At 37.3% G+C, this 25,540-nt stretch overlaps 1 protein-coding gene across 3 annotated transcripts in view; it reads left to right on the forward strand.

The window, feature by feature from the left end:
• LOC148948775 (thimet oligopeptidase-like) overlaps positions 1-25,540 on the forward strand; it is a 136,786-nt gene that overhangs the window by 66,627 nt on the left and 44,619 nt on the right. For all 3 annotated transcript variants that reach the window (XM_089094671.1, XM_089094668.1, XM_089094669.1), the window contains one exon: positions 7,951-8,163. In XM_089094671.1, coding sequence (XP_088950797.1) covers positions 8,005-8,163 — 159 coding nt within the window. In that variant the 5' untranslated portion in view covers positions 7,951-8,004. The remainder of the gene's footprint in view (positions 1-7,950; positions 8,164-25,540) is intronic.

Genomic DNA, 25,540 nt, shown 5'->3' on the forward strand with positions numbered 1-25,540 from the left:
GGGGGGTGCTAGGTACCCTCCAATCTTTTGACTCTTAAAAAGTGAACTAGAACTTTCAATTTTCAATCAAATGAGCCCTCTTTGAAAAATATACGAGCATCAATTCCATAATAACCATATATGCCCCCAGGGCATAACTTACAACGCCTGCCCCCGGGCGATGGGGGGTTGTGCTGACACCAGAGTTTTTGTTTTATGATCTTTGAACTATTTTAACAAAATAGCTATCTCAAATTTTTTATCGGATGCATTTGGGAAAAACAAGCGTGGGGGGAGGCTGGTTACCCTCCGTTATCTTTTGACGTTAAAAAGTGAACTAGAACTTTCAATTTCCAATCAAATGAGCCTCTGAAGTTTATAAGAGTATTCCCTCCTTAAGAACCATATATGCCCCCAGGGTATAACCTATAATTTATATACTGAAGACTGCGGGGGGAGTGTCCTGTTCAAAGACATAATTTCGAGAACTTTCAACTGCGTTGAACAAAGCGGTTATCTCAAATTTTTATTGGATGCGTTTGGGGAAATGGTGGGCGTGGAAGGGGGGTTAGTTGCCTTCCACTCACTTTTGACTATTAAAAAAGGCACTAGGCATTTAAATTTCCAATCGAATGAGCCCTTTTTGAAGTTTCTACGACAACGCTTTCTATAAAAAACACTTACATGCCCCCAGGGCATAACCTACAACCCTTGCTCCGAAGCCTGTGGGGGGTTGTCATCCTAAAAGACTCAATTTTCTGAATTTTCAACTACGTTGAACAAAATGGCTATCTCAAAATTTTGATTGGATGTGTTTGGTGAAAAGGTGGTCGTGAGAGGGGGGGTAATTGCCCTCCAATTACTTTCAACTGTTAAAAAAACCACTAAACAATTGAATTTTAAATTGAATTAGTCCTTTTTGGATTTAATAAGACAAAGTGTTCTATAAAAACCATAAAAGCCTACAGGGCAAAACTTGCAACCCATGTCCTGAGGGCTGTGGGGGAGTGTCCTCCTCAAAAACAATAATTTCTATCTGTAAATCGACTACGCTGAACAAAATGATTGTGTCAAAATTGATTGGATGTGTTTGGGGAACTGGTGGGCGTTGAAGGGGTGCTAGTTGCCTTCTAATAACTTTTGACCCTTAAAAAGGGCACTAGAACTCTTGATTTCCAATCGAATGAGCCCCCTTTGAAGTTTCAACGAAGACCCCTTCCATATGAAGTGCCTCTGGGGAAAAAAAAAAGCATTGGAGCCGTATGGCCTTTACTATAGGCAACGCTATAGCGTTGCCTCTGATTTATTTCACCTCTTTGTATGGCTTCTTTTTTGAAACAATGCTTTACGCTGCAGTTCAGTAAACTTTTTCTGATGATAGATATAACTTTTAAAAGGGTACATTAGATAAATATACATTTAAGGGATCTGTCTTTCACAAACATACGGGGCTCCTCAAAGGGGAGAGGGTACAAGGAGATCATGTACAAGATCAGGAGACGTTGACAGTATTAGTAGAAGAGTTGGTATTCGTAATAGTAATAACAGTAGTAGCAATAGCACTAGTAGTAGCAGCAGTAGAACCAGTTGCAGCATATACGCAATGCTCTTGAGTCAGTTAAACCTCCACCTCAACATATCCCATAAGTTTTCAATTAAATACACGACATCGGTCTTGTGATATTACTGATAGGCTCATTTGACAGCTTGCATGCAAATAGTGTGTTTTGATTTATTTCAATCTTTTTTCTCAATATTCCTTGAAACTTTCACCGTAATACCTTTATACCACCATAATATCGTAATAGCCTAATTAGTAGCAGTAGGAGTAGCGACTGTAGGAGTGGTAGTACACTCTAAAAAATTTGATTTCCAACTAATTTTTTGCTGGAACTTAAACCAGTCAATTTTTCGTTGAAATTTTGATTTGTGTTTGGGGTTCATTCAATTTTTGAAATTACTAAGATTTATTTAGTTTTCAGCAGAAAAAATGTAATTCCCTATGAAAATAGGCTTTATTAATCAACACTGTTTTGGATTTGTATGCTAGATAAAAAATTTTAGAATATTATATTGAATTTGATTAAGGTAACATTTAAATTAGTATGTTATATAGTAATTCGAATCAAAGGTTGGAATTACGACAGAAAAAAGAAGCTTATTGTCTTTTTGAGTAAAAAAGAGAGTATAAAATTTGGGTTGATATGAGTTGAAAAAAGTTTAAATTACACGTCTAGAAAGTGCTTACACAAAAATTTATCTACAAATATTATCAATTAATTCAATCAATCAATCAATTTATTCAATCAATAAACTTAAAGAAATACACTTCAATATAGACTCCCCCGTAAGGCTCTATGGCCAGGAAAAAAAAAACAGGGGAGAAACAAAATGAAGCAAATACATAAAAAACAAAAACATTTTCAGCATCATACATTCACACCTTTAAGAGACTCGACACAAGAAAAAAAATAAATAAACAAAAAAAAAATAAACAAGAAAAAAAAATAATAAAAAACAAAGATCCACATAAAAAAAAATAAGAGAGAGAAAAAAAATCAAAAACTAAACAGGGGATATTTGCATAAAACTTTATAGGCGATTTTGTTTCGTAATACATTTGTTTTGTGATTTTCCTTAATTAGCAAATTTGTGAAGCTGCTACCCTATTCTTAAAAATACTAATTCTCAACATATTTTACCCTCTGAATCCAATGTTTTTCTAACTAATACCGAGAACCCTTGTCTGAATTTTGCTGATAAACATAACCACAGTTTATAGAATTAGCAGTATGATCATACCCTATCTCACCCATTATAAAAACCTGGACCAAGGTGCGAGTGCTCCAGTGAACGTTTTTGCAGATGTAAACATAAGCGGCATTAGATCTTTTCACGGGTAGACAAGACAGATTTCTTTTGGACACGAAACAAGTGGAAACCCGCTATTACGAATAATGCACTTTGTAACCATTTCTCATTAATTGACGGAAACAGACTAACCCGCTAATGTAGAAATAAGTGGAAGGAGCTTTTTATTCGTACCGAGAATGAAGACCAGAAATGATCTGCGATAAACTTACTGGATAATTCTATAAACTGTGAACATAACAAACAATTTTTGTCGAAACTCATACATTTTTTTTAAATGTAGTTGTATACAAGTATTGCCTTTATATCAGTTGAACATCCCCCTCATCATGCCCTGAAAGTTTTAACCTAAAAGCCTCTTAACTAAGCGAACTTCACACCAAACTTTGGAATTTTAGTTTTTATCATTATTCTCAGTACGAAAAGAGGATAAACATAATAGCTAGGTCCTACTTGAGGACGTTAACAGAATTTTACCTCGGGAGACATAACATTTCGTGGGAGGCAAAGATTTCAAGAAGGCCAAGAATGGGAAAGAACTTGTGCCCTTGGAGAGGAACGATTCTTCCAAGTCGTCATGATTCATAAAGCATGTTTTTTGCTGAATACTTATATTTACTCAAATGCTTTCCCAAAGCTAACTATGTTGGGATACTTTCAACTGTAGAATCCTTGTGCACCCCTATTTTTCACATGATTTTGGACAGAGCTAAATTGCAATTCTAAAAACTCAATATATATAAATTTTCGAACTGTAATAAGAATTTTCCTTGTAAAGTGTTTAGATTAGAAGAAAGGATGAATCGCACTGTTTCTATATCTTTTTTTCATGCCATACCGAATATTTGATACTACCAAACTATTTTTTTTATTTTAAGTTACTACCTTTTTTTCTATTTGATCATGCTATGTAGGGAAAGAGGTATGAAATGTGTCTTGAGCAGTATGTTTTGTTACGACCTAATGATATACATATTTTTATTTCTATAGGGTGTGTTGTTTTCCTCCACTCATTGTGTTAAATTTTTGCGTACCAGCATAAATCCTTTTATTACAATTTAACTAGCCCACTTTAAATTTTGTGTTGAAATGATGAAATTGTTGGCGGTTTTCAATAAGAATTTCTGAAACGCAATATGAGTAGAGAGCAATAGGGTTTCAATTTATTAATCTTTTTCGCCATGGAGGGAGTTGTCGTAGAAACTTTGGAAGGTGCTCGTTCAACTGAAAATTGAAAGTTTTAGTGCTTTTTATAAGAGTCAAAGGGACTGATGCCAACCCGTTTCCCTCCCAAGCCCTTTTTCGCTACCCTTCTTCCAAAGACATTTGACCAAAATTAGGCATTTTGTTCAAAATGGTAAAAAAGTCACGAAGTTTTACCGTAATACCCTCATCCTTTTAGTTAGTTATACCCAGAATATAGCCCTCCCCCTTTCTCAATTATAAATACTACATGAAAAAAAAAGATAAATTGCGTAAGTTGTCATTCTGGCCCCAGGGTCTTTTGGGGCCGAGGCACCACAGATATATGAATCTGAGTTTTCAGATTTATAGCCCCTTCCCCTCAATTACTTTCCAAAATCCCTTTCAAAAAGCCGTGAAAGTTTCAACTTAATACCCTCGGCTCTTCTAAGACTATTGCTGATAGAAATTTTTAACAACCCGCCTGCAAATAATATGCTCTGATGTTGATCAATAACTCTTTTAAAATGACCTGAAAGCAGTCGCAATTAGAAGTGGTCACAGTTGCAAGTAGTTGCAATCAAATTAATGAATGGTCGTAGCTGTTGCAGAAGTAGCAACAGTAGAGGGCCTGAAAGTTTCAAGTTAAACACCTTTTCTATTCCTAAGGTATTACAGATACGCCTTTTTTATAAGCCATTTGTCCATAGTGTCCTTTGATTTTTTTAAAAATACCCCTCAACATTCACTAACGTTTCACACTGACTCGCTTACTCTTTGGAACACACGTGGGTTGAAATATTCGCCCCCCTCCCTTTCTCAGTGATAAATCCTGTGTGTAAACAATCGAAAAATTGCGTGATTTTTAAATTGCCACATAATTTGCCCCAAAATGACCGTATTCTTTATTGTCAATATTTTATCAATTATCCTTATGTTTTTTTTTCTCTAAATAATTATTTTTCAAATTTTATTCCTCCTTCCATATAACCAGGATGCACACAGTGGTTTTTTATTTAGTTCGAATTACCCGTCAGCATCCACTAAATTTTCACATTTAGACCCGAGCTCTTTTGTGACACAACCAGGTTAGAACATTTTTCCCTTTCCTAATGACAAATCCCGCGTAAACAATCAAAAATTGCATAACCTATGAATTGTCAAATAATTTACCTAAATTTTGCATATTCTTTCTTGTAATTGTTTTATCAATCGTCCTAACGTATTTCTTTAATTGATTCTTGTTCCTTTTTTAAATTACTAGTCTTTCCTCGACTTGACTAAAGGCTAATGCTGAGAGCGAATAAAATTCTTCAAATCTGTCAACTTTTTACCTTTTTTTGCGATTTTGTCTTTTACAATCAGGTGACAGCTTGAAATCCCAATTTTGCTGAGTTAAGATAAGGGCCGCCTTCTAAACCCGTTTATATTCATCAAAAGATAACCGCCAAATTTTTGTACAATAAGATCTCTTCTGCATAGCTAATTTTTGGTTTTCATACCATCCAGCCTTAATAAATTAGCAATCAAATAATGCACATGTTCTCTAGTTGTATTCTTTTTCAAACAAAACGGGCAATCTAGTGCATTACAAGTATAACAAAGCATACATACAATGAACAATTTGAATAATTAACATAGTACAGGCATGACAGTTAATGGTTGGTAAGAAGAATGCTGCCCTCTGTCCTTCTCTTTTTTTGGACTGGAGTAATTACACCCATGCAAAATAGGTCAGGAACAGTACCAACTTTGGAAATCATTTGGTATAGGATATAGAATACACATGTGCATGACAAGGTTATGACTTGCCACCTGCAGATGCATCCCGCATAGGTTATTCACTCCCTGCAATTACTTCTATTTCAGTTTTAAAAGTACATCACCGAATGAAGAATTTGCCACAACAAAACCAACCTCCAGGTAACTATAAGCTTCACATTAAGCTCAAGGGAAAGCTTACTTTCAAGATCAGCATCAGGCAGTGCAAATACCAACATAAAATAGTCAACCCACTAATTTTCATTGGGGACTACTGGGGCAAACATCTACTAATTCATTATGGTTCTTTGTTTAAAAAAATTCCACATTTGTTCTGGGTCAGAGCATGGTGAGTTGCAAGGACCTTTGCAAATCTTATTTTGGTATAAAATTTGACAGTGTTCACTATACCATGCCTTGGGTGACCATTTTTAGTCCACATCCAGAGCCAAAATATTGCATTCATGCAAGCATTAACAAGACTTCAATTATTGGACCACTGGTGTATTTCTGAGCCAGTTCGAAAACATCGCAATGGTAAACCGTGTGAATGTCCCCTAGGCAAGCCAGATTGTTAATCCATTTCAAGGAAGGAGAATAACAATCTCAAGGCCTTCTACAAGAAAAAGAACTGACTCATTTTTAGCCAAAGCTGGTAACATAATAATCTAATCCGTTAACATTAGCACCCATTAACATTAGGGAAGATGAGTACTCAATTTTCAGGGAGAATTGGGGCATGGGATACTTTTATTTCCAAATGCCCAACCTGGCAAAATGACCATTTATCTTTCGCTTGTCTGCCTTTTCCTCCAGCAAGGAGGGTAACTATGGAGGCATGGAGAGCAAAATATCTCTCCAGTAATAACTCAAGCGGAATTTCCAAAAATTAGAGTGACAAAGTTCCATGAGTTCTTGGAAATTTATACAGATGGCTCCGTACAAGCAGGTAAAGCAGCTGCTGTGGCAGTCATCCCCCAGCTAAACCTCCACATTTCGAAACTGCTCCCCGACGGCTACTCTGTCCTCACGGCTGAAATAGCTGCAATATACGAGGCTCTGAAGGTGGTCGACGCAAATCCTCCTCCCAGGAAAAAGGCAGTTGTATTCTCAGACTCTCAATAATCTCTATAAATTATCAAGAAACCCCACTTTGAAGTTACTGACAGAGATTCCCATCGGTTACGAGACTTCATAATATCCCTTGCCAAGGAGGGGGTAGAACTAGCTTTCCAACACGTTCCCAGCGACCAGAGAATACGTTTTAACAATGAAGTTGACAAATTGGCAAACCAAACAATCCAGAGGTCTTCTGGAATCGGCCAAAACTCTGAGACGTAGAAATAGCAAATTACTTCACTATAGACCATTGAAGCTCATATTTAAAGATCAGAGGGATAGCTTGGTGTTTCTGAGGATTAAGAGCCAAGCAATGATTGTCAGGAGGGAAGAACACTTGTGGAAAAAAACATCCAAACCCTTTCTGTCGCCAATGCGCATCAACAATAGAGACTATTCAGCATCTCCTGTTTCAATGCCCAAAATCAGCAACAATCTCCTTGGAGCTGAAAAGAACAACCTAGAAGTTGGGATTTAAATTGGGATTGCAGGAAAATATGAAGCTGTTGCTAGATGCTAACTGGATGAAGGCTAGATATTTTCACATGTCTAACATATGGTAAAAGGGTAAAGGTAAAAGGTCCTATATTATAACTCATATTGGTGGCTATACAACTATTAGGATGACTTTGTTTTAAAGAAATATTTAATTTCCGATTATTGTGCAATATCTATGATACTTAAAGACATAAGCACAAGGCATTTGCAAAGGAAGATTCAATAGTCAGAAAGAGTAAATGTCTGAAGTTTTGGATCACCAAAATTTGTTTTGTGTATTGTATAACTTCTGTACTTTGTTTAAAGGGGGTATTTTAACTATCATTGAATTGTGGATTGGTCACTTTTTATTTTCTCAAAGTTTTCTTGAATTACGTTTATTTCGCCCCATCTTTGTGGTTTCTTTCTTTTTTGCTAATATTATTTTTTTTTATATATCTTTAACTCCAGTGATAATATTGAATTCTCAATCATTTTTTATCTGTTCTGCCTACTCAAAGTGATCCGCGATAGATCTTTTCATTATTGTTTATATTCTAGCCAATAATCAGCAGTGTCTCTATTGTTTTTGGAAGCATAAGGTTATACTCAACAATGAAGCCAGAGGGTGTTGATTTAGACTGGGATTTCCGAAAATTGACTCCAGTGAAAATATTTAAAGATGCTGAGAAGCTAATAGATGACACAAAAGTGCAATATGACTCTGTTGGGTCACTTGACATTGAAAGTGTCTCTTACAACTCTGTTATCAAGGTAAGGCTACGATTGTGATTGTCTTTAATTTATTCTTGATTGTAGCAAAAAATAATGCAACATTAGATGGATGGCCATTAAGCACAGTCCTTCTAAATCTGTCAGCCTTTATCAATAAAATGTTGCCTAGTCATATTAAGTTGTCTTTGGTTGTAGCCCTAGAAATTGGACAGCTTACTGTTTGATATAAAAATGCTCAAAACTACCCTTGCAAAATTTTTATGGCAAATATTTAGCAAATCCCCCCCAGTCTTTTGAAGCGTCCCTGTCTCAGAGCCATAACTAACTTCTGTCATCACCATGGCTTCTGATATTGTAATTTTGATTCACAGATTTGTCTTCCTGTTCTTCCAAACTTTTTAACTAGGGAAAACATCATTTACTTTGGCTATTCTGCTTTTTATATCATCACTGCATCTGCTATCTTCACTAATAACACTACTCTGGTTACTTGAGCTATTTACTTGATTGATTTTGTTACATTTTTGATCACATCTTTGTCCTTGTTTATTTCTAGTGCAAGTTCTGTTTCTGTAATTTCCCTACCCACATCTTTGGGGATTTTATTGATATATTTTTTTGCTGACTTTTTGGACAGTGCGAATTCCCTAGGGAGCACTGTGCACTATGTTGCATTTTATTTGGCCCATATTTTGATAATAATCACAACTGATTAAATTGTTATTGCTGATTTTTGTCGAATTACTATTGCCAACTTCCCGAATATGTCAACAGAAGAAAAGAGGTTTCTGTTGCAAGTGCTGCTGTGCCTGCTGGGAGCTGGGAGAAGGTGAATCACATACACCTCTTTCGTTTTATCCTTCACAGACTTGCACACGCTGTACTGACACGCTCCACCCATACATTGTAATTTTGCTTGGTCTTCTAACTGCAGATTTCAATGTGCAACGTTTTCGCTTGCAATTTAGTGGGATTTTTGCTGTTTTTTGTTCTATGCCTTTTTCTTTAGTTGTTCAGAGCAGGGTCGTCACGTATGGGGGGAGGGGGACGCCCCCTGCCAATGTTTCTGGTCCCTCGGTAAACAAAAATAAGTCGATAAAATCGTGGCGCGTAGCGGCACGATTTTTCCGACGCCGCTAAAATTCTTTGTTCAGTTAAATAAAGACCACGAGAATACTGAGATGTCATCTGTAGAAATTTTGAACTTGGTCGGTAACCGCAGCAGTTTTACCGACCACTGCCATGATTTTACGGATGGTGCCACAATTTTCCATTTGATTAAATAAACAGCATTAAAATAGTGACATGATATGTACCGAAATCTAAATCTCGGTTGGTAAATGCCGTGGTTTTACCGACTTGTGCAGTGGTTTTATACATTGTATTTGAAACGGATATTACGCTAATTATTGACAAAAGGTAAAAATGACCAGCCAGTCGGTAAAATCTCTAGCCCCCCCCCCCCAACATTTTGGCTAGTAACGACACTGGTTTGGAGCAGTTTGTCATCTTTGTAATTTTGTATGCATCATAGATACGACCCCCCCCCCCTCCCATAAAAAAAATAATGTAATTTTTGTTCTATAAATGCACATAAATTTAACGTCACTAAGGTGGTTTATTTTCCAAAAGTAAGGCTCTGAACGAATTTTCTCAAACTCTTCACCTATCTAGGTCGTTTTTTCAAGCCTGAAAATTCAAGGGTACCAATAAAAAAAATAAAATAAAATAAATAAAAAAAAAAAAAAAAAAAAAGAGGAAAAAGTTGAGATACACGTTTTCAAGAAAACGTGTATACATACGTACAAACGTATGTATACAGTTTCTCGGCTAAAAAGAGCAGATAAACGTGCCTTACTAGGCAAAACAAGAAAAAAGGTATTTTTGGTAAAACAAGACCGGGAAAAGGCCTTGATTAGCCATTCAAAACCCAAATTCCTGCAAATGCGCAATAGGGGAATTAGAATAAAATAAATGCCAATTAGACTTTACCGCAACATTTAAGAGAAAGAAAATCACAGCGGGTGAAGAAGAAAGGTAGAGGGTTGAGATAAATGGGAGAAATTACGAGGAATTTAAACATAAATGCTTCTTTACACAGGTTTTAAACAATTATTAAGATATCATTGAAAAGAGATTTCCTGAACAAAATACGGTTGATAACTTTGTTTACAACTATTTAATACTTAAAAGTTAGGATCGGATTGCAGAAATTGTATATTTGAAGCAGACCTAAACAAATGCTTAATATGGAAAAAAGTCTAGACAATACATCATATTAAAAGGAAGCCGAAAAACACCTTTAAAATGCGCTGCAGCATCAAGCGACCTGGGCCAACAATAATCTCTTCCCACCCCAATGGGGACAAACTTATTTTGTTTGACCCAAGGTGAATGGTTCAAAAATCTTTGGCAACCTGTCATCCTCATTCTGTAAAACGTGTCCTAGCCATTTCAACCTTCCTTTCATTATAGACCTAGGAAGTGAGTAAAACCGTATAATTTCGCACACTTTGCTGTTTGACACACGACCAGTCAAGCAGATTCCTAAAACTGTCCTTTGACAATTGTTTTGAAATTTGTTTAATAAATCTTCCGTTGCTTTCCGAAGTATTCTCGTTTAAGAGAGTACTTCAAGGCCATTTTCATTACCGTAAAGAGTAACAACGTTTTTATTTAACAAAAATTTGATACTTTAGATAATGAGTTTGGATTAAAAGTTTGACATATCATAGAAATTTGTATCATCATTGCTAGCACTGGAACATTATAGAGAGCTGTTAAAGGGCTCATTTGAAAGGAAATTGCCATATGTAAGTCTAGCTAGACTTGCAACTGAATGCTGCTGAATGGTAACCCGGTCTGTCTTAAAAAAATTGTCATAATAGACAGGATATAATTTCCTTTACAGGAATATCAGGTATCAGGACCATGAAATAAAGTTATAGTGATATAAATTTTAAATTTAACTTTCTTCTTTTCCCTTCAAACTATCATTTAGCCGCTGCTTACGCCCAAAAAAGTTCTGTAACATTAACTTTTGTACTCTAGCGTAATCGTTAATAAAAACTGGTCATATTAAAAAGTTTATGAATACCTTGTAGTGGCTGAATGGATAAAGCGGCGCCTGCTAACCGTGGGTACTGCGGTTCGATTCCTGGCTGTTGCAAGGGCGATATATAATAAATAATATAATTAAATAATAATTAATGTAATTACATAATTTTACTGTAAAAAAATCTTAATAATTTTGCTTGTATATATATATATATATTTTTCCAAACCCTGACAAAAAGGAAAAGTTTGGTTTCAAACAGTTGGTATTGAAGAAATAAAAGTAAAGAAAGAATGGTCCATATAGTTGGAATTTTTTCAAATTAAAGCAACGTTTAAACTTAAAATGATTAGTAAAAATTTAATGTATGGGAGGCAACCCTCCTTTTCACCCATTGCACCAAACAATGACATATTGTATTATATACTAATGATACTCTCAATGAAGAATGTGCTAAATTTTTAAGTAAAGAGTGGATAGGGGATTTCAAGGGCCAGCACCCCCTCAAATATTGGATTATTCAAGTCAGTTTTTAAAATTAAACAACGCCCTTGTCTCCCATAAAAAATCTTGTTTTTCTTACATTTAATTCCAATCATAATCAAACGGAACCATACAGGCTTATCAATAATAAAAATTTAGCAACATTAAAACTTAAAACAAACAAAAATTATTACGTAGGCTATATAAAGTGGGTTGCCCCTCCTCAACACCTCGATCTTTACGCTGAAGTTTTTTAGTACTTTTGATAAAGCTTCTTATTGTTCTAATTAAACGACTTTTGTTTTTCATGAGTCGTTGTTAAAGAATTGGGACAAAATTCAAACTTTAGTGTAAAGAGCAAGGTGCTGAGGAGGAGGCAACCTCTTTTATACGTAATAATTTCTGTTCGTTTTAGGTTTTAATATTGCTCCTTACTTTCAGTTGAAAAAACTTGTTTTTTTAGTTTAATTTCTGATCGTGTGTTTAAACAATGCCAGGAAATATTTCCCCACCTCCACAGAGAAATACCCTCTCCATGGAAATATCCTCTTGACACTTCAATTCCCAGTGAAAATTTACCCAGGACAATTACTCTTAACAACTCCACGCGTAAAATTAAGACGGACAAGAGAAAGCAAGACACATAAAAATTCCCCAAGTGTATAATTTCCCCTGACAAGTTCACCCTTAGAAACTTCCCTCCCCATGGAACATTCCTCCGTGGAAAAACTCCCAGAAGAGAATTCATCCCCCCCCTCAACCCACCAGAAAATGTATGCATACTTCCCATTAACAAATACTATGCGTAAACAGTGGACAAAATGTATAACTTAAAGACCTTTCCCCTGGGACTGGGGGGGGGGGGGGGGTGTTATATCCAAAGGCATAGTTATTGGACCATTCAACTATGATAAACAAAATGGCTATCTCGAAATTTTGATCGGACCATTCTGGGAAAATAGAGGCGGGGGAATGGGCCTAGTTGCCTTCAAATCTTATTGGTCACATAAAAAGAGCACTAGAACTTCTAATTTTTCGTTCGAATGAGCCCTCTCACGATATTCTAGGACCACTGGATCGACAAGGTAACCCCTGCAAAAAAAAGAAGAAAAGGAAAAACAACAAATAAACAAACACGCATCCGTGATCTTCTGGCAAAAAATACAAAATTCCTAATTTTTGCAGATAGGAGCTTGGAACCTCTACATTAAAGTTTTCTGGTACGTTGAATCTGATGGTGTGATTTTCAAAAAGATTTTATCACTTTTAAGGGTTTTTTTGAAAATACGTTAAAGTTTCTCAGACTCGTAGCCGTTAATGGGTGAAACTAAGCGTAATGAAACTTAAATATTTAAATTCAGCACAACAAGCCTATTCTTTTTATACATATATTGGTATCAAAATTCCTTTTTTTTAGAGTCTCGGTTACTATTGAGTCGGGTCGCTCCTTAATTACAGTTTGTTACCACGAACTGTTGATAAAAAATACTTTCTTTGACTACAATACCTTTCCATTTTCAAATTTAAACAAATGAAAAAACACGTGTAATCAAACAGTTCGTGATAACGAACTGTAAGTAAGGAGCGACCCGGCTCAATGGTAACCGAAACTCTAAAAAATGGAATTTTGATACTCATAGATACATCAAAAGAATTAGATTTTAATGCTGATTTCAAATATATAAGTTTCATCAAGTTTAGTCTTACCCATCAAAAGTTACGCGTGAAAATTTGGCTGATTTTAGAAAAGAAGGGGGAAAGACCCCCTAAAAGTTATAGAACCTTAATGAAAATCACACCATCATATTCAGCGTATCAGAGAACCCTACTGTAGAGGTTTCAAGCACATATCTACAAAAATATGGAATTTTGCATTTTTTGCCAGAAGAAAGATCACGGATGCGTGTTTATTTGGTTTTTTTCTCAGGGTTGATAGTATTGACCCAGTGGTCCTAGAATATCGTGAGAGGGCTCATTGGAACAGAAATTAAAAGTTCTAGTGCCCTTTTTAAGTGACCAAAAAAATGGAGGGCAACTAGGCCCCCTCCCACGCTCATTTTTTCCCAAAGTCACCCAATCAAAATTTTGAGATAGCAATTTTGTTCAGCATGGTCGAAAATATGATAACTATGTCTTTTAGGAGGACTTAATCCCCCGAAGTCCCCGGGGGGAGGGCTGAAACTTATGAACTTTACATATAGTATTGGTTATTGCGAAGTATACAGACGTTTTCAGGGGGGATTTGTTCTGGTAGGTGGAGGGGGGTGGGTGGGTCGGGGGTTATATGGGAGGATCTTTACATGAACTAAGTTTTCATGGGGGAAGGGACATTGCTATGAATGGGGTGCCGGATTTCTCATCATTATTAAAGAAAAGGATAAGAAATTAAATATAAAAAGACTATTTTATCGAATAAATGTAAGGAGGAACACCAAATCTTTAAAAAAATAGAAAATACTCTGTATTTTTGGGTTCAACCAATAGTAAGTAACTTACTGATTAAGCCAAATATTTTGAAGTATTTTAATTATACCTAATTATTCTATATAGAGGTCTTGGTGATTAAGGGGTCATTTTTAAGGAATTTGAACAAAATATGAAATTAAGATTAAATAGAAAGTTATTGACTAGGGGGTGAACCCCCTAATATACGTATTAAAAATCTATGAATATAGAGGTTCGTTACGTAAGTTAATTCGTGAGTTAATTCGTAAGTTACGTATATTTATTACTAATGAAAAACGTTCGTAAATAAAATTAAACAAGCTTCGAGAAAGCCATTTAACCAAATAAAAGTAAAATTAATATGCAAATTTTGTTTTAATTATTCGTGTACGGTGATCCAAAATCAAAACCAGCATTAATTCAAAAACGTTCAAAAATTAAATACAAAAAACAAGTTTTTTTTAATTGAAAGTAAGGAACAGCGTTAAAACTTAAAACGAACAGAAATTATTCCGTATATGAAAAGGGGGCTCCCCTCCTAAACGCCACGCTCTTTACATCTATTTTTCTAAACAATAAAAAACTTTTATGTACTTATCTAAACTTGATACACTAAAAACAAACTAAGATGCACTAAAGTAGATATAAAATGAACATTTTGATCATCTTTAAAAATGGAGCAGTATCACCATTATTAAAGTTGAATACAACAATCTCCACGCTAGATTTGCTGGAAAAAAAAACTAGTCCTCCCATATGATATATTGATGAATGCGTAGCTTCATTCAGTAGAGCTAAAGAAGTAAATCAAGGTTAAGTATATCTATACTTCAAAAGCAATATTGCAAATCATAAATGCCAAAAAAGTAAGTGCTATTGCCAAGTTAGCCTGAATAAGACTGTAGTTGCACAGATATTGTGGAGATGAATGTCACTGATAAAGTTATTTTTTAACAGGAATAGCAACCAATCCCAAATGCCGAACAAGTAAGCGTTGTTGCTGTGTTAGCCTCAAAAACAATGTTATTGCACAATTCTTTTTCTGACAGGGATTGCAACCAATCCCAAATGCCGAAAAAGTAAGCCTTGTTGCCATGTTAGCCTCAAAAACAATGTTTTTGCACAATTTTTTTTTCTAACAGGAATTGCAACCCATCCCTAATGCCAAAAAAGTAAGTGCTATTGCCTTTTTATCGTCAATAAGTGTTATTGCAAAGAGGGGGTGAAAATGAATGTCCCTGCTAAATTGTTTTTCTAACAGGAAGGTGGTAGTACTTTTTTCTTCTCTGAATCGAAATTTTTTTATCTAAAGCAAACACAACTGATCCATAGTAAATTGAAGCCTTCCAAAAAAAAAAACAAAAAACCTGCAGCCTTCAGAGCCTTAATAATACTGTTATTATACAGTATTATTAGTGTATAATCAGATGAAAGCCTCTGATAAAATCTATTCTTACAGGAATTACAACCAAAGAAATGTTTATACCCTCAGGCTAAAAAATCGTTTCTTTAGCATTCAGTTTTTATATAAATTCTGAAAAGGAATAACTGTAGACCTATCAATGTAAAGATTTCAAGCGCTAAATGACGAGGGGCTGTACACACCAGAAATGAATACCCGTCTCGCATGTAGTACTAGAATCTTAAACATTTACTTAGAGCCGATTGTGCTTTTTGACCAAAGAAATGCTCAACATTTGTTAGTTAAAAATGGAGGTTGCGTAATTGTAGTATGTGTATGTAGATGTAGAATTGTAGTTGAGTAATTCCAATGGTAACCCAACCTCCCAAACTCAATTTTCGGGTACATTCATAAAGGGGTGCATTTAGAAGGGAATCTCGAGCCCTTTCCCCCTCCCGAAGTGTCAAAATTATATCAATTTTCTATTTTTCTTTTTTTTTTCAAAATTTTATCCCGCAAATTTTTAGAAAATCGGGAGACTTTTTAAGATACTAAATGGGTAATTTTGCCCCCGATAATGTACTCTGAGTATGTATAATTCTAGAATTTTGATTCGATACTTGTATCGAATAATTCTACCTAATATTCTGCTCATATGTTTCTCTGACGCTCAATCCTAATGAAAAATACCAAAGTAAAATAAAAATATAATACTTTAGAAATAAATTTGGGCTATATATTTGAGCACTAGGGGGGGGGGGTAAAGTATAGCGAGTCTGCATGCCTAAAGTGTTAGGTACAATTATTCTGGATGTTATGTAGTAAGAATTGTTTTCTAACGTCACACTGTCCAAATACTTTACGCCCCCCCTAATGTGCAAATCTATAACTCAAATTATATGTTTTCCATCTATTCTGTCACATCTCTCTGTCTTGTCTCACGCTAAGCTGAAAGAAACTAACGAAAAAAAACCGTTCTGTATTGCGTCAATGAATGAACAACTTGAGCGGTTGGGGGGTTTATCGTACAAGTACCTTTGATTCCTATAAGCTAGTATTTTTCATATTTTAAGAAACTCTTTATACTTTATTTTTTGAACCTACTCTTCAATGCTAAGTATCTTAATAAGTTCATTTGGTGTCTACTAAAGTATTTGTACTTAATCAGAAGCAACGCTTTAGCGTTGCCTATAGTAAAGGCCATACGGCTCCAATGTTTTATTATTTATTTATTTATTTTTTTCCCAGAGGCACTTCATATGGAAGGGGTCGTCGTAGAAGCTTCAAAGGGGGCTCATTCGATTGGAAATCGAGATTTCTAGTGTTCTTTTTATTATTCAAAATTGGTTAGAGGGCAAATAGCCCCCCCCCACGCCCATCATTTCCCCAAACATATCCAATCAAAATTTTGAGACAGCTATTTTGTTCAGCGTAGTTGATTTCCAGATAGAAAATATATTTTTGAGGAGGACACTCCCCCCAACCCTCAGGACAAGGGTTTTAAGTTATGCCCTGGGGGCATACAAGGTTTTTATAGAAGGTGTTGTCGTAGAAACTTCAAAACAGGCTCATTCGACTGGAAATTAAAGGGCTAGTGGCCTTTTCAATAGTCGAAAGTGATAGGAGTGTAACTAGCCCCCCTCCCCCTCCACGCCCATTATTTCCCCAAACACGTCTGATCAAAATTTTGAGATAGCCATTTTGTTCAGCGTAGTTGATTTCCAGATAATATATATTTTTGAGGTGGACAATCCACCACAACCCTCAGGGCAAGGGTTTTAAGTTATGCCCTGGGGGCATATAAAGTTTTTATAGAAGGCGTTGTCGTAGAAACTTCAAAAAAGGCTCATTCGATTGGAAATTCAAAACGCTAGTGCCCCTTTTAATAGTCGAATGTGATTGGAGGGAAACTGGCCCCCCCCCCCCTCGCTCATTATTCCCCCAAACACATCCAATCAAAATTTTGAGATAGCCATTTTGTTCAGCGTAGTTGATTTCCAGATAGAAAATATGTTTTTGAGGTGGACACTCCCCCACAACCCTCAGGGCAAGGGTTGTAAGTTATGTCCTGTGGCCATATAAGGTTTTTATAGAAGGCGTTGTTTTAGAAACTTCAAAAAAGGCTCATTCGATTAGAAATTCAAAGGACTAGTGCCCTTTTTAATAGTCGAAAGTGATTTTTTTTGGGCCATTTTGTTGAGCGTAGTTGATTTCCAGATAGAAAATATGTTTTTGAGGAGGACACTCCCCCACAACCCTCTGGGCAAGAGTTTTAAGTTATGCCCTGGGGGCATATAAGGTTTTTATTGAAGATGTTGTCGTAGAAACTTCAAAACAGGCTCATTCGATTGGAAATTCAAAGGGCTAATGCCCTTTTTAATTGTCGAAAGTGATTGGAGGGCAACTAGGCCCCCCCCCCCCCCCCGCCCATCATTCCCCCAAACACATCCAATGAAAATTTTGAGATAGCCATTTTGTTCAGCGTAGTTGATTTCCAGATAGAAAATATATTTTTGAGGAGGACACTCCCCCACAACCCTCAGGGCAAGGGTTTTAAGTTATGCCCAGGGGGCATATAAAGTTTTTATAGAGGGCGTTATCGTAGAAACTTCAAAAAAGACTAATTCGATTGTAAATTCAAACGGCTAGTGCCCTTTTTAATAGTCGAAATTTATTGGAGGGCAACTAGCCCCCCCCCCCCCACGCTCATCATTCCCCCAAACACATTCAAGAAAAATTTTGAGATAGCCATTTTATTCGGCGTAGTTGATTTCCTGATAGAAAATATGTTTTTGAGGAGGACAATCCCCCACAACCCTCAAGGCAAGGGTTTTAAGTTATGCCCTGGGGGCATGTAAGGTTTTTATAGAAGGCGTTGTTGTAGAAACTTCAAAAAAGGCTCATTCGATTAGAAATTCAAAGGGCTACTGCCCTTTTTAATAGTCGAAAGTGATGTTTTTTGGGCCATTTTGTTCAGCGTAGTTGATTTCCAGATAGAAAATATATTTTTGAGGAGGAAAATCCCCCACAACCCTCAGGGCAAGTGTTTTAAGTTATGCCCTGGGGGCATATAAGGTTTTTATAGAAGGCGTTGTCGTAGAAACTTCAAAACAGGCACATTCAATTGGAAATTCAAAGGGCTAGTGCCCTTTTTATCGAAAATGATTGGAGGGCAACTAGCCCCCCCTCCCCCGCCCATCCTTACCCCAAACACATCCAAACAAAAATTTGAGACAGCCATTTTGTTCAGCGTAGTTGATTTCTAGATAGGAAATGTATTTTTGAGGAGGACACTCCCCCCAACCCTCAGGACAAGGGTTTTAAGTTATGCCCTGGGGGCATACAAGGTTTTTATAGACGGCGTTGTCGTAGAAACTTCAAAACAGGCTCATTCGACTGGAAATTAAAGGGCTAGTGCCCTTTTCAATAGTCGAAAGTGATAGGAGTGTAACTAGCCCCCCTCCCCCTCCACGCCCGTTCTTTCCCCAAACACATCTGATCAAAATTTGGAGATAGCCATTTTGTTCAGCGTAGTTGGTTTCCAGATAATATATATTTTTGAGGAGGACAATCCCCCCCAACCGTCAGGGCAAGGGTTTTAAGTTATGCCCTGGGGGCATATAAAGTTTTTGTAGAAGGCGTTGTCGTAGAAACTTCAAAAAAGGCTCATTCGATTGGAAATTCAAAAAGCTAGTGCCATTTTTAATAGTCGAATGTGATTGGAGGGAAACTACCCCCCCCCCCTCGCTCATTATTCCCCCCAACACATCCAATCAAGATTTTGAGATAGCCATTTTGTTCAGCGTAGTTGATATCCTGATAGAAAATATTTTTTTGAGGAAGACACTCCCCCACAACCCTCAGGGCAAGGGTTTTAAGTTATGCGCTCAGGGCATATAAGGTTTTTTATTTAACTTCAAAAAAGGCTCATTCAATTAGAAATTCAAAGGGCTGGTGTCCTTTTTAATAGTCGAAAGTGATGTTATTTGGGCCATTTTGTTCAGCGTAGTTGATTTCCAGATAGAAAATATATTTTTGAGGAGGAAACTCCCCCAGAACCCTCAGGGCAAGAGTTTTAAGTTATGCCCTGGGGGCATGTAAGGTTTTTATAGAAGGCGTTGTCGTAGAAACTTAAAAACAGGCACATTCAATTGGAAATTCAAAGGGCTTATGCCCTTTTTCAGAGTCGAAAGGTATTGGTGGGCAACTAGCCCCCCCCCCCACGCCCATCATTCCCCCACACACATCCAATGAAAATTTTGAGATAGCCATTTTGTTCAGCGTAGTTGATTTCCAGATTGAAAAAATATTTTTGAGGAGGACACTCCCTCACAACCCTCAGGGCAAGGGTTTTAAGTTATGCCCTGGGGGCATATAATGTTTTTAAAGAAGGCGTTATCGTAGAAACTTCAAAAAAGATTCATTCGATTGGAAATTCAAAGGGCTATTGCCCTTTTTAATAGTCGAAAGTTATTGGAGGGCAACTAGCCCCCCCCCCACGCTCATCATTCCCCCAAACACATTCCAGAAAAATTTTGAGATAGCCATTTTATTCGGCGTAGTTGATTTCCTGATAGAAAATATGTTTTTGAGGAGGACAATCCCCCACAACCCTCAAGGCAAGGGTTTTAAGTTATGCCCTGGGGGCATGTAAGGTTTTTATAGAAGGCGTTGTTGTAGAAACTTCAAAAAAGGCTCATTCGATTAGAAATTCAAAGGGCTACTGCCCTTTTTAAGAGTCGAAAGTGATGTTTTTTGGGCCATTTTGTTCAGTGTAGTTGATTTCGAGATATAAAATATGTTTTTGACGAGGACACTCCCCCACAACCCTCAGGGCAAGGGTTTTAAGTTATGCCCTGGGGGGCATGTCAGGTTTTTATAGAAGGTGGTGTCGTAGAAACTTCAAAAAAGGCACATTCACTTCGAAATTCAAAGGGCTAGTGCCCTTTTTATCGAAAATGATTGGAGGGCAACTAGCCCCCCCCCCCCTGCCCATCATTCCCCCAAACACATCCAATCAAAATTTTGAGACAGCCATTTTGTTCAGCGTAGTTGATTTCTAGATAGAAAATGTATTTTTGAGGAGGACACTCCCCCCAACCCTCAGGACAAGGGTTTTAAGTTATGCCCTGGGGGCATACAAGGTTTTTATAGAAGGCGTTGTCGTAGAAACTTCAAAACAGGCTCATTCGACTGGAAATTAAAGGGCTAGTGGCCTTTTCAATAGTCGACAGTGATAGGAGTGTAACTAGCCCCCCTCCCCCTCCACGCCCTTTATTTCCCCAAACACATCTGATCAAAATTTTGAGATAGCCATTTTGTTCAGCGTAGTTGATTTCCAGATAATATATGTATTTGAGGAGGACAATTCCCCACAACCCTCAGGACAAGGGTTGTAAGTTATGCCCTGGGGGCATATAAAGTTTTTTTAGAAAGCATTGTCGTAGAAACTTCTAAAAAGGCTCATTCGATTGGAAATTCAAAAAGCTAGTGCCCTTTTTAATAGTCGAATGTGATTGGAGGGAAACTAGCCCCCCCCCTCGCTCATTATTCCCCCCAACACATCCAATCAAGATTTTGAGATAGCCATTTTGTTCAGCGTAGTTGATTTCCGGATAGAAAATATATTTTTGAGGAGGACACTCCCCCACAACCCTCAGGGCAAGGGTTTTAAGTTATGCCCTGGGGGCATATAAGGTTTTTATAGAAGGCGTTGTTGTAGAAACTTCAAAAAAAGCTCATTCGATTGGAAATTCAAAGGGCTAGTGCCCTTTTTAACAGTCGAAAGTGATGTTATTTGGGCCATTTTGTTCAGCGTAGTTGATTTTCAGATAGAAAATATGTTTTTGAGGAGGAAAATCCCCCAGAACTCTTAGGGCAAGGGTTTTAAGTTATGCCCTGGGGGCATATAAGGTTTTTATAGAAGGCATTGTCGTAGAAACTTCAAAACAGGCACATACTATCGTAAATTAAAAGGGCTAGTGCCCTTTTTCATAGTCGAACGTGTTTGGAGGGCAGATAGCCCCTCCCTCCCACGCCTATCATTCCCCAAACACATCCAATGGAAATTTTGAGATAGCCCTTTCGTTCAGCGTAGTGTTTTCCAGATAGGAAATATGTTTATGAGCAGAATACTCCCCCACAACCCTTAGGGCAAAGGTTTTAAGTTGTGCCCTGGGGGCAAATAAGGTTTTTATAGAGGGCGTTATCGTAGAAACTTCAAAAAAGATTAATTCGATTGGAAATTAAAAGGGTTAGTGCCCTTTTTTATATTCCAAATTTTTTGGAGGGCAAAATCCCCCCCCCCCCCCCACGCCCATCATTCCCCCAAACACATCCAATCAAAATTTTGAGATAGCCATTTTATTCAGCGTAGTTAATTTCCTGATAGAAAGTATGTTTTTGAGGAGGACAATCCCCCACAACCCTCAAGGCAAGGGTTTTAAGTTATGCCCTGGGGGAATATAAGGTTTTTTTTTTATAGAAGGCGTTGTTGTAGAAACTTCAAAAAAGGCTCATTCGATTAGAAATTCAAAGGGCTACTGCCCTTTTTAATAGTCGAAAGTGATGTTTTTTGGGCCATTTTGTTCAGCGTAGTTGATTTCCAGATGGAAAATATTTTTTTGAGGAGGACACTCCCCCACAACCCTCAGGGCAAGGGTTTTAAGTTATGCCCTGGGGGCATATAAGGTTTTTATAGAAGGTGTCGTCGTAGAAACTTCAAAAAAGGCTCATTGGATTGGAAATTCAAAGGGCTTGTGGCTTTTTTAGATGTATATAGTATTTAGAGGGTAACTCGCCCCTCCCCCCCCCACGCCCATCATTCCCCCCAACACATCCAATCAAAATTTTGAGATAGCTATTTTTTTCAGCGTAGTTGATTTCCAGAGAGAAAATATATTTTTCAGGAGGACACTCCCCCACAACCCTCAGGGCAAGGGTTTTAAGTTATGCCCTGGGGGCATATAAGGTTTTTATAGAAGGCGTTGTCGTAGAAACTTCAAAAAAGGCTCATTCGATGGGAAATTCAAAGGTATTGTGCCCTTTTTATAGTCAAAAGTGATTGGAGGGCAAATAGCCCCCCCCCCCACGCCCATCATTCTCCCAAACACATACAATAAAAATTTTGAGATAGCCATTTTGTTCAGAGTAGTTGATTTCTAGATAGAAAATATGTCTTTGAGGAGGACACTCCCCCACAACCATCAGGGCAGGGTTTTAAGTTATACCCAGGGGGCATGTAATGTTTTTATAGAAGGCGTTGTCGTAGAGACTTCAAAAGAAAGCTCATTCGATTGGAAATTCAAAGGGATAGTGCCCTTTATAGTAGTCGAAAGTGATTGGAGGGCAACTAGCCCCCCCACGCCCATCATTCCCCCAAACACATTCAATTAAATTTTGAAATAGCGATTTTGTTCAGCGTAGTTGATTTTCAGATAAAAAACGTATTTTTTAGGAGGACACTCCCCCATACCCCTCAGGGCAAGGGTTTTAAGGTATGCCCTGGGGGCATATAAGGTTTTTATAGAAGGCGTTGTTGTAGAAACTTCAAAAAAGCTCATTTGATTGGGAATTCAAAAAGCTTATATAGCCCCCCCCCTCATGCCTATCATTCCCCTAAACACATCCAATCAAAATTTTGAGATAGCCATGTTGTTCAGCGTAGTTGATTTCCTGATAGAAAATATATTTTTGAGTAGGACACTCCCACACAACCCTCAGGGCATGGGTTTTAATTTATGCCCTGGGGGCATATAAGGTTTTTATAGAAGGCGTTCTTGTAGAAACTTCAAAAGAGGCTCATTCGATCGGAAATTAAAGGGCTAGTGCCCTTTTTAATAGTTGAAAGTGATTGGAGGGCAACTATGCCCCCCCCCACGCCCATTATTCCCCCAAACACATCCAATCAAAATTTTGAGATAGTCATTTTGTCCAGCGTAGTTGATTTCCATGTAGAAAATATATTTCTGAGGAGTACACTCCCCCAAAACCTTCAGGGCAAGGGTTTTAAGATATGCCCTGGGGGCATATAAGGTTTTTATTGAAGGTGTTGCCGTAGAAACTTCAAAAAAGGCTAATTCGATTGGAAATTCAAAGGGATAGTGCCCTTTTTAATAGTCGACAATGATTGGAGGGCAACTAGCCCCCCCCCCACGCCCACCATTCCCCGAAACACATCCAATCAAAATTTTGAGATAGCCATTTTGTTCAGCGTAGTTGATTTTCACACAGAAAACATTTTTTTGAGGATGACAATCCCCCACAACCCTCAGGGCAAGGGTTTTAAGTTATGCCCTGGGGGCATATAAGGTTTTTATAGGAGGCGTTATCATAGAAACTTGAAAAAAGGCTCATTCGATTGGAAATTCAAAGGGATAGTGTCCTTTTTAATAGTCGAAAGTAATTGGAGGGTAACTAGCCCCCCTCCCCAGGCCCATCATTCCCCTAAACAGATCCAATCAAAATTTTGAGATAGCCATTTTGTTCAGCGTAGTTGTTTTCCAGATAGAAAATATGTTTTTGAGGAGGACACTCCCCTACAAACCTCAGGGTAGGGGTTTTAAGTTATGCCCGTGGGGGCATATAAGGTTTTTATAGAAGGCGTTGTAGTAGAAACTTCAAAAAAGGCTAATTCGATTGGAAATTTAAAGGGATAGTGCCGTTTTTAATAGTCGAAAGTGATTGGAGGGCAACTAGCCCCCCCCCCCACGCTCATCATTCCCTCAAACACATCCAATCAAAATTTTGAGATAGCCATTTTGTTCAGCGTAGTTGATTTCCAGTTAGAAAATATATTTTGAGGGGAAAATCCCCCACAACCTTTAGGGCAAGGGTTTTAAGTAATGCCCTGGGGGCATATAAGGATTTTATAGAAGGTGGTGTCATAAAGACTTCAAAACAGGCTCATTAGATTGGACATTCAAAGGGCTAGGGTCCTTTTTAATAGTCGAAAGTGATTTGAGGGCAACTAACCCCCCTCTCACGCCCACCTTTTCCCCAAGCACATCCAATCAAAATTTTGAGACATTTATTTTATTAAACGTAGTTTCAAATTAGGTCTTTGAGGATGACAACTCCCCCACAGTCCTCAGGGCAAGGGTTGTAATTTAAGGATTCTTCGAATCCTTCCCATAATTTCTTATGGAAGGGATGCTCGTATAAACTTTAGAGAGGGCTCATTTGACTGAAAATTGAAAGTTCTTGTTCACTTTTTAAGAGTCTAAAGAGATCGGAGGGCGACTAGCCCCCCCCTCCTCTTCCAAGCTCGAAATACATGAGATAAAATTTTGAGAGAGATATTTTGTTAAAAATAGTTTAAAGTTCTGATAATAAAAAACTCCGGTGTCGACACAGACCCTCAGGGCCCAGGGGTAGGTGTTGTAAGTTATGCCCTGGGGCATAACTTATTAAAGGGGGCTTATAACTTATGAGAAGGGGTTTTGTATGGGAAGAACACATAGGAAATCTATTATAATTATCCAATTATAAGGTTAAAATACATACTCTGTGATAGATACAAAATGGCTTTGGCACACAAAATCATATTAAGGTCAATTCCAATCCGTATTGATTCCCTTGTGTCAGCAAGGGTAATGCTCTAAACCCTCTTATTGGAGCTAGTTTTTCAATCCATGCAAAGTTGTTAATCGCTTTCCACAAGTTATGCAAACTGTCTATCGTTCATATATAAGGTTTTTATCAAAGAGTTAATCGTATAGACTTTGAAAAAAGCCTCATTCGATTTAAATTGAAAGTTCTAGATCCGTTTTTTAAATTCAAGAATAATCGGACAGTAAGAACACCCCCCCCCCCATGCCATAAAAACTTGAAACTTTTTGCAATCAAAAACGAAGAAAAAATAATTAAAAAAAAACTTTCCGAAAAATAAGTTTTTCAAAGAAAAGTAAAGGCCATTTTAATTTTAAGGTCAGGAGATACAAATACCTGTTAAAATTCAAACTCAAAACAACCAGAAATTAATATTAAAGAATAAATGAAACCCAAAACGAACAGAAATTAAATAAACAATC

Source organism: Artemia sp. Qi Xiang Cuo, chromosome 9, assembly GCF_049724085.1.
Source record: "Artemia sp. Qi Xiang Cuo chromosome 9, ASM4972408v1, whole genome shotgun sequence".
Lineage (NCBI taxonomy): Eukaryota > Metazoa > Arthropoda > Branchiopoda > Anostraca > Artemiidae > Artemia > Artemia sp. Qi Xiang Cuo.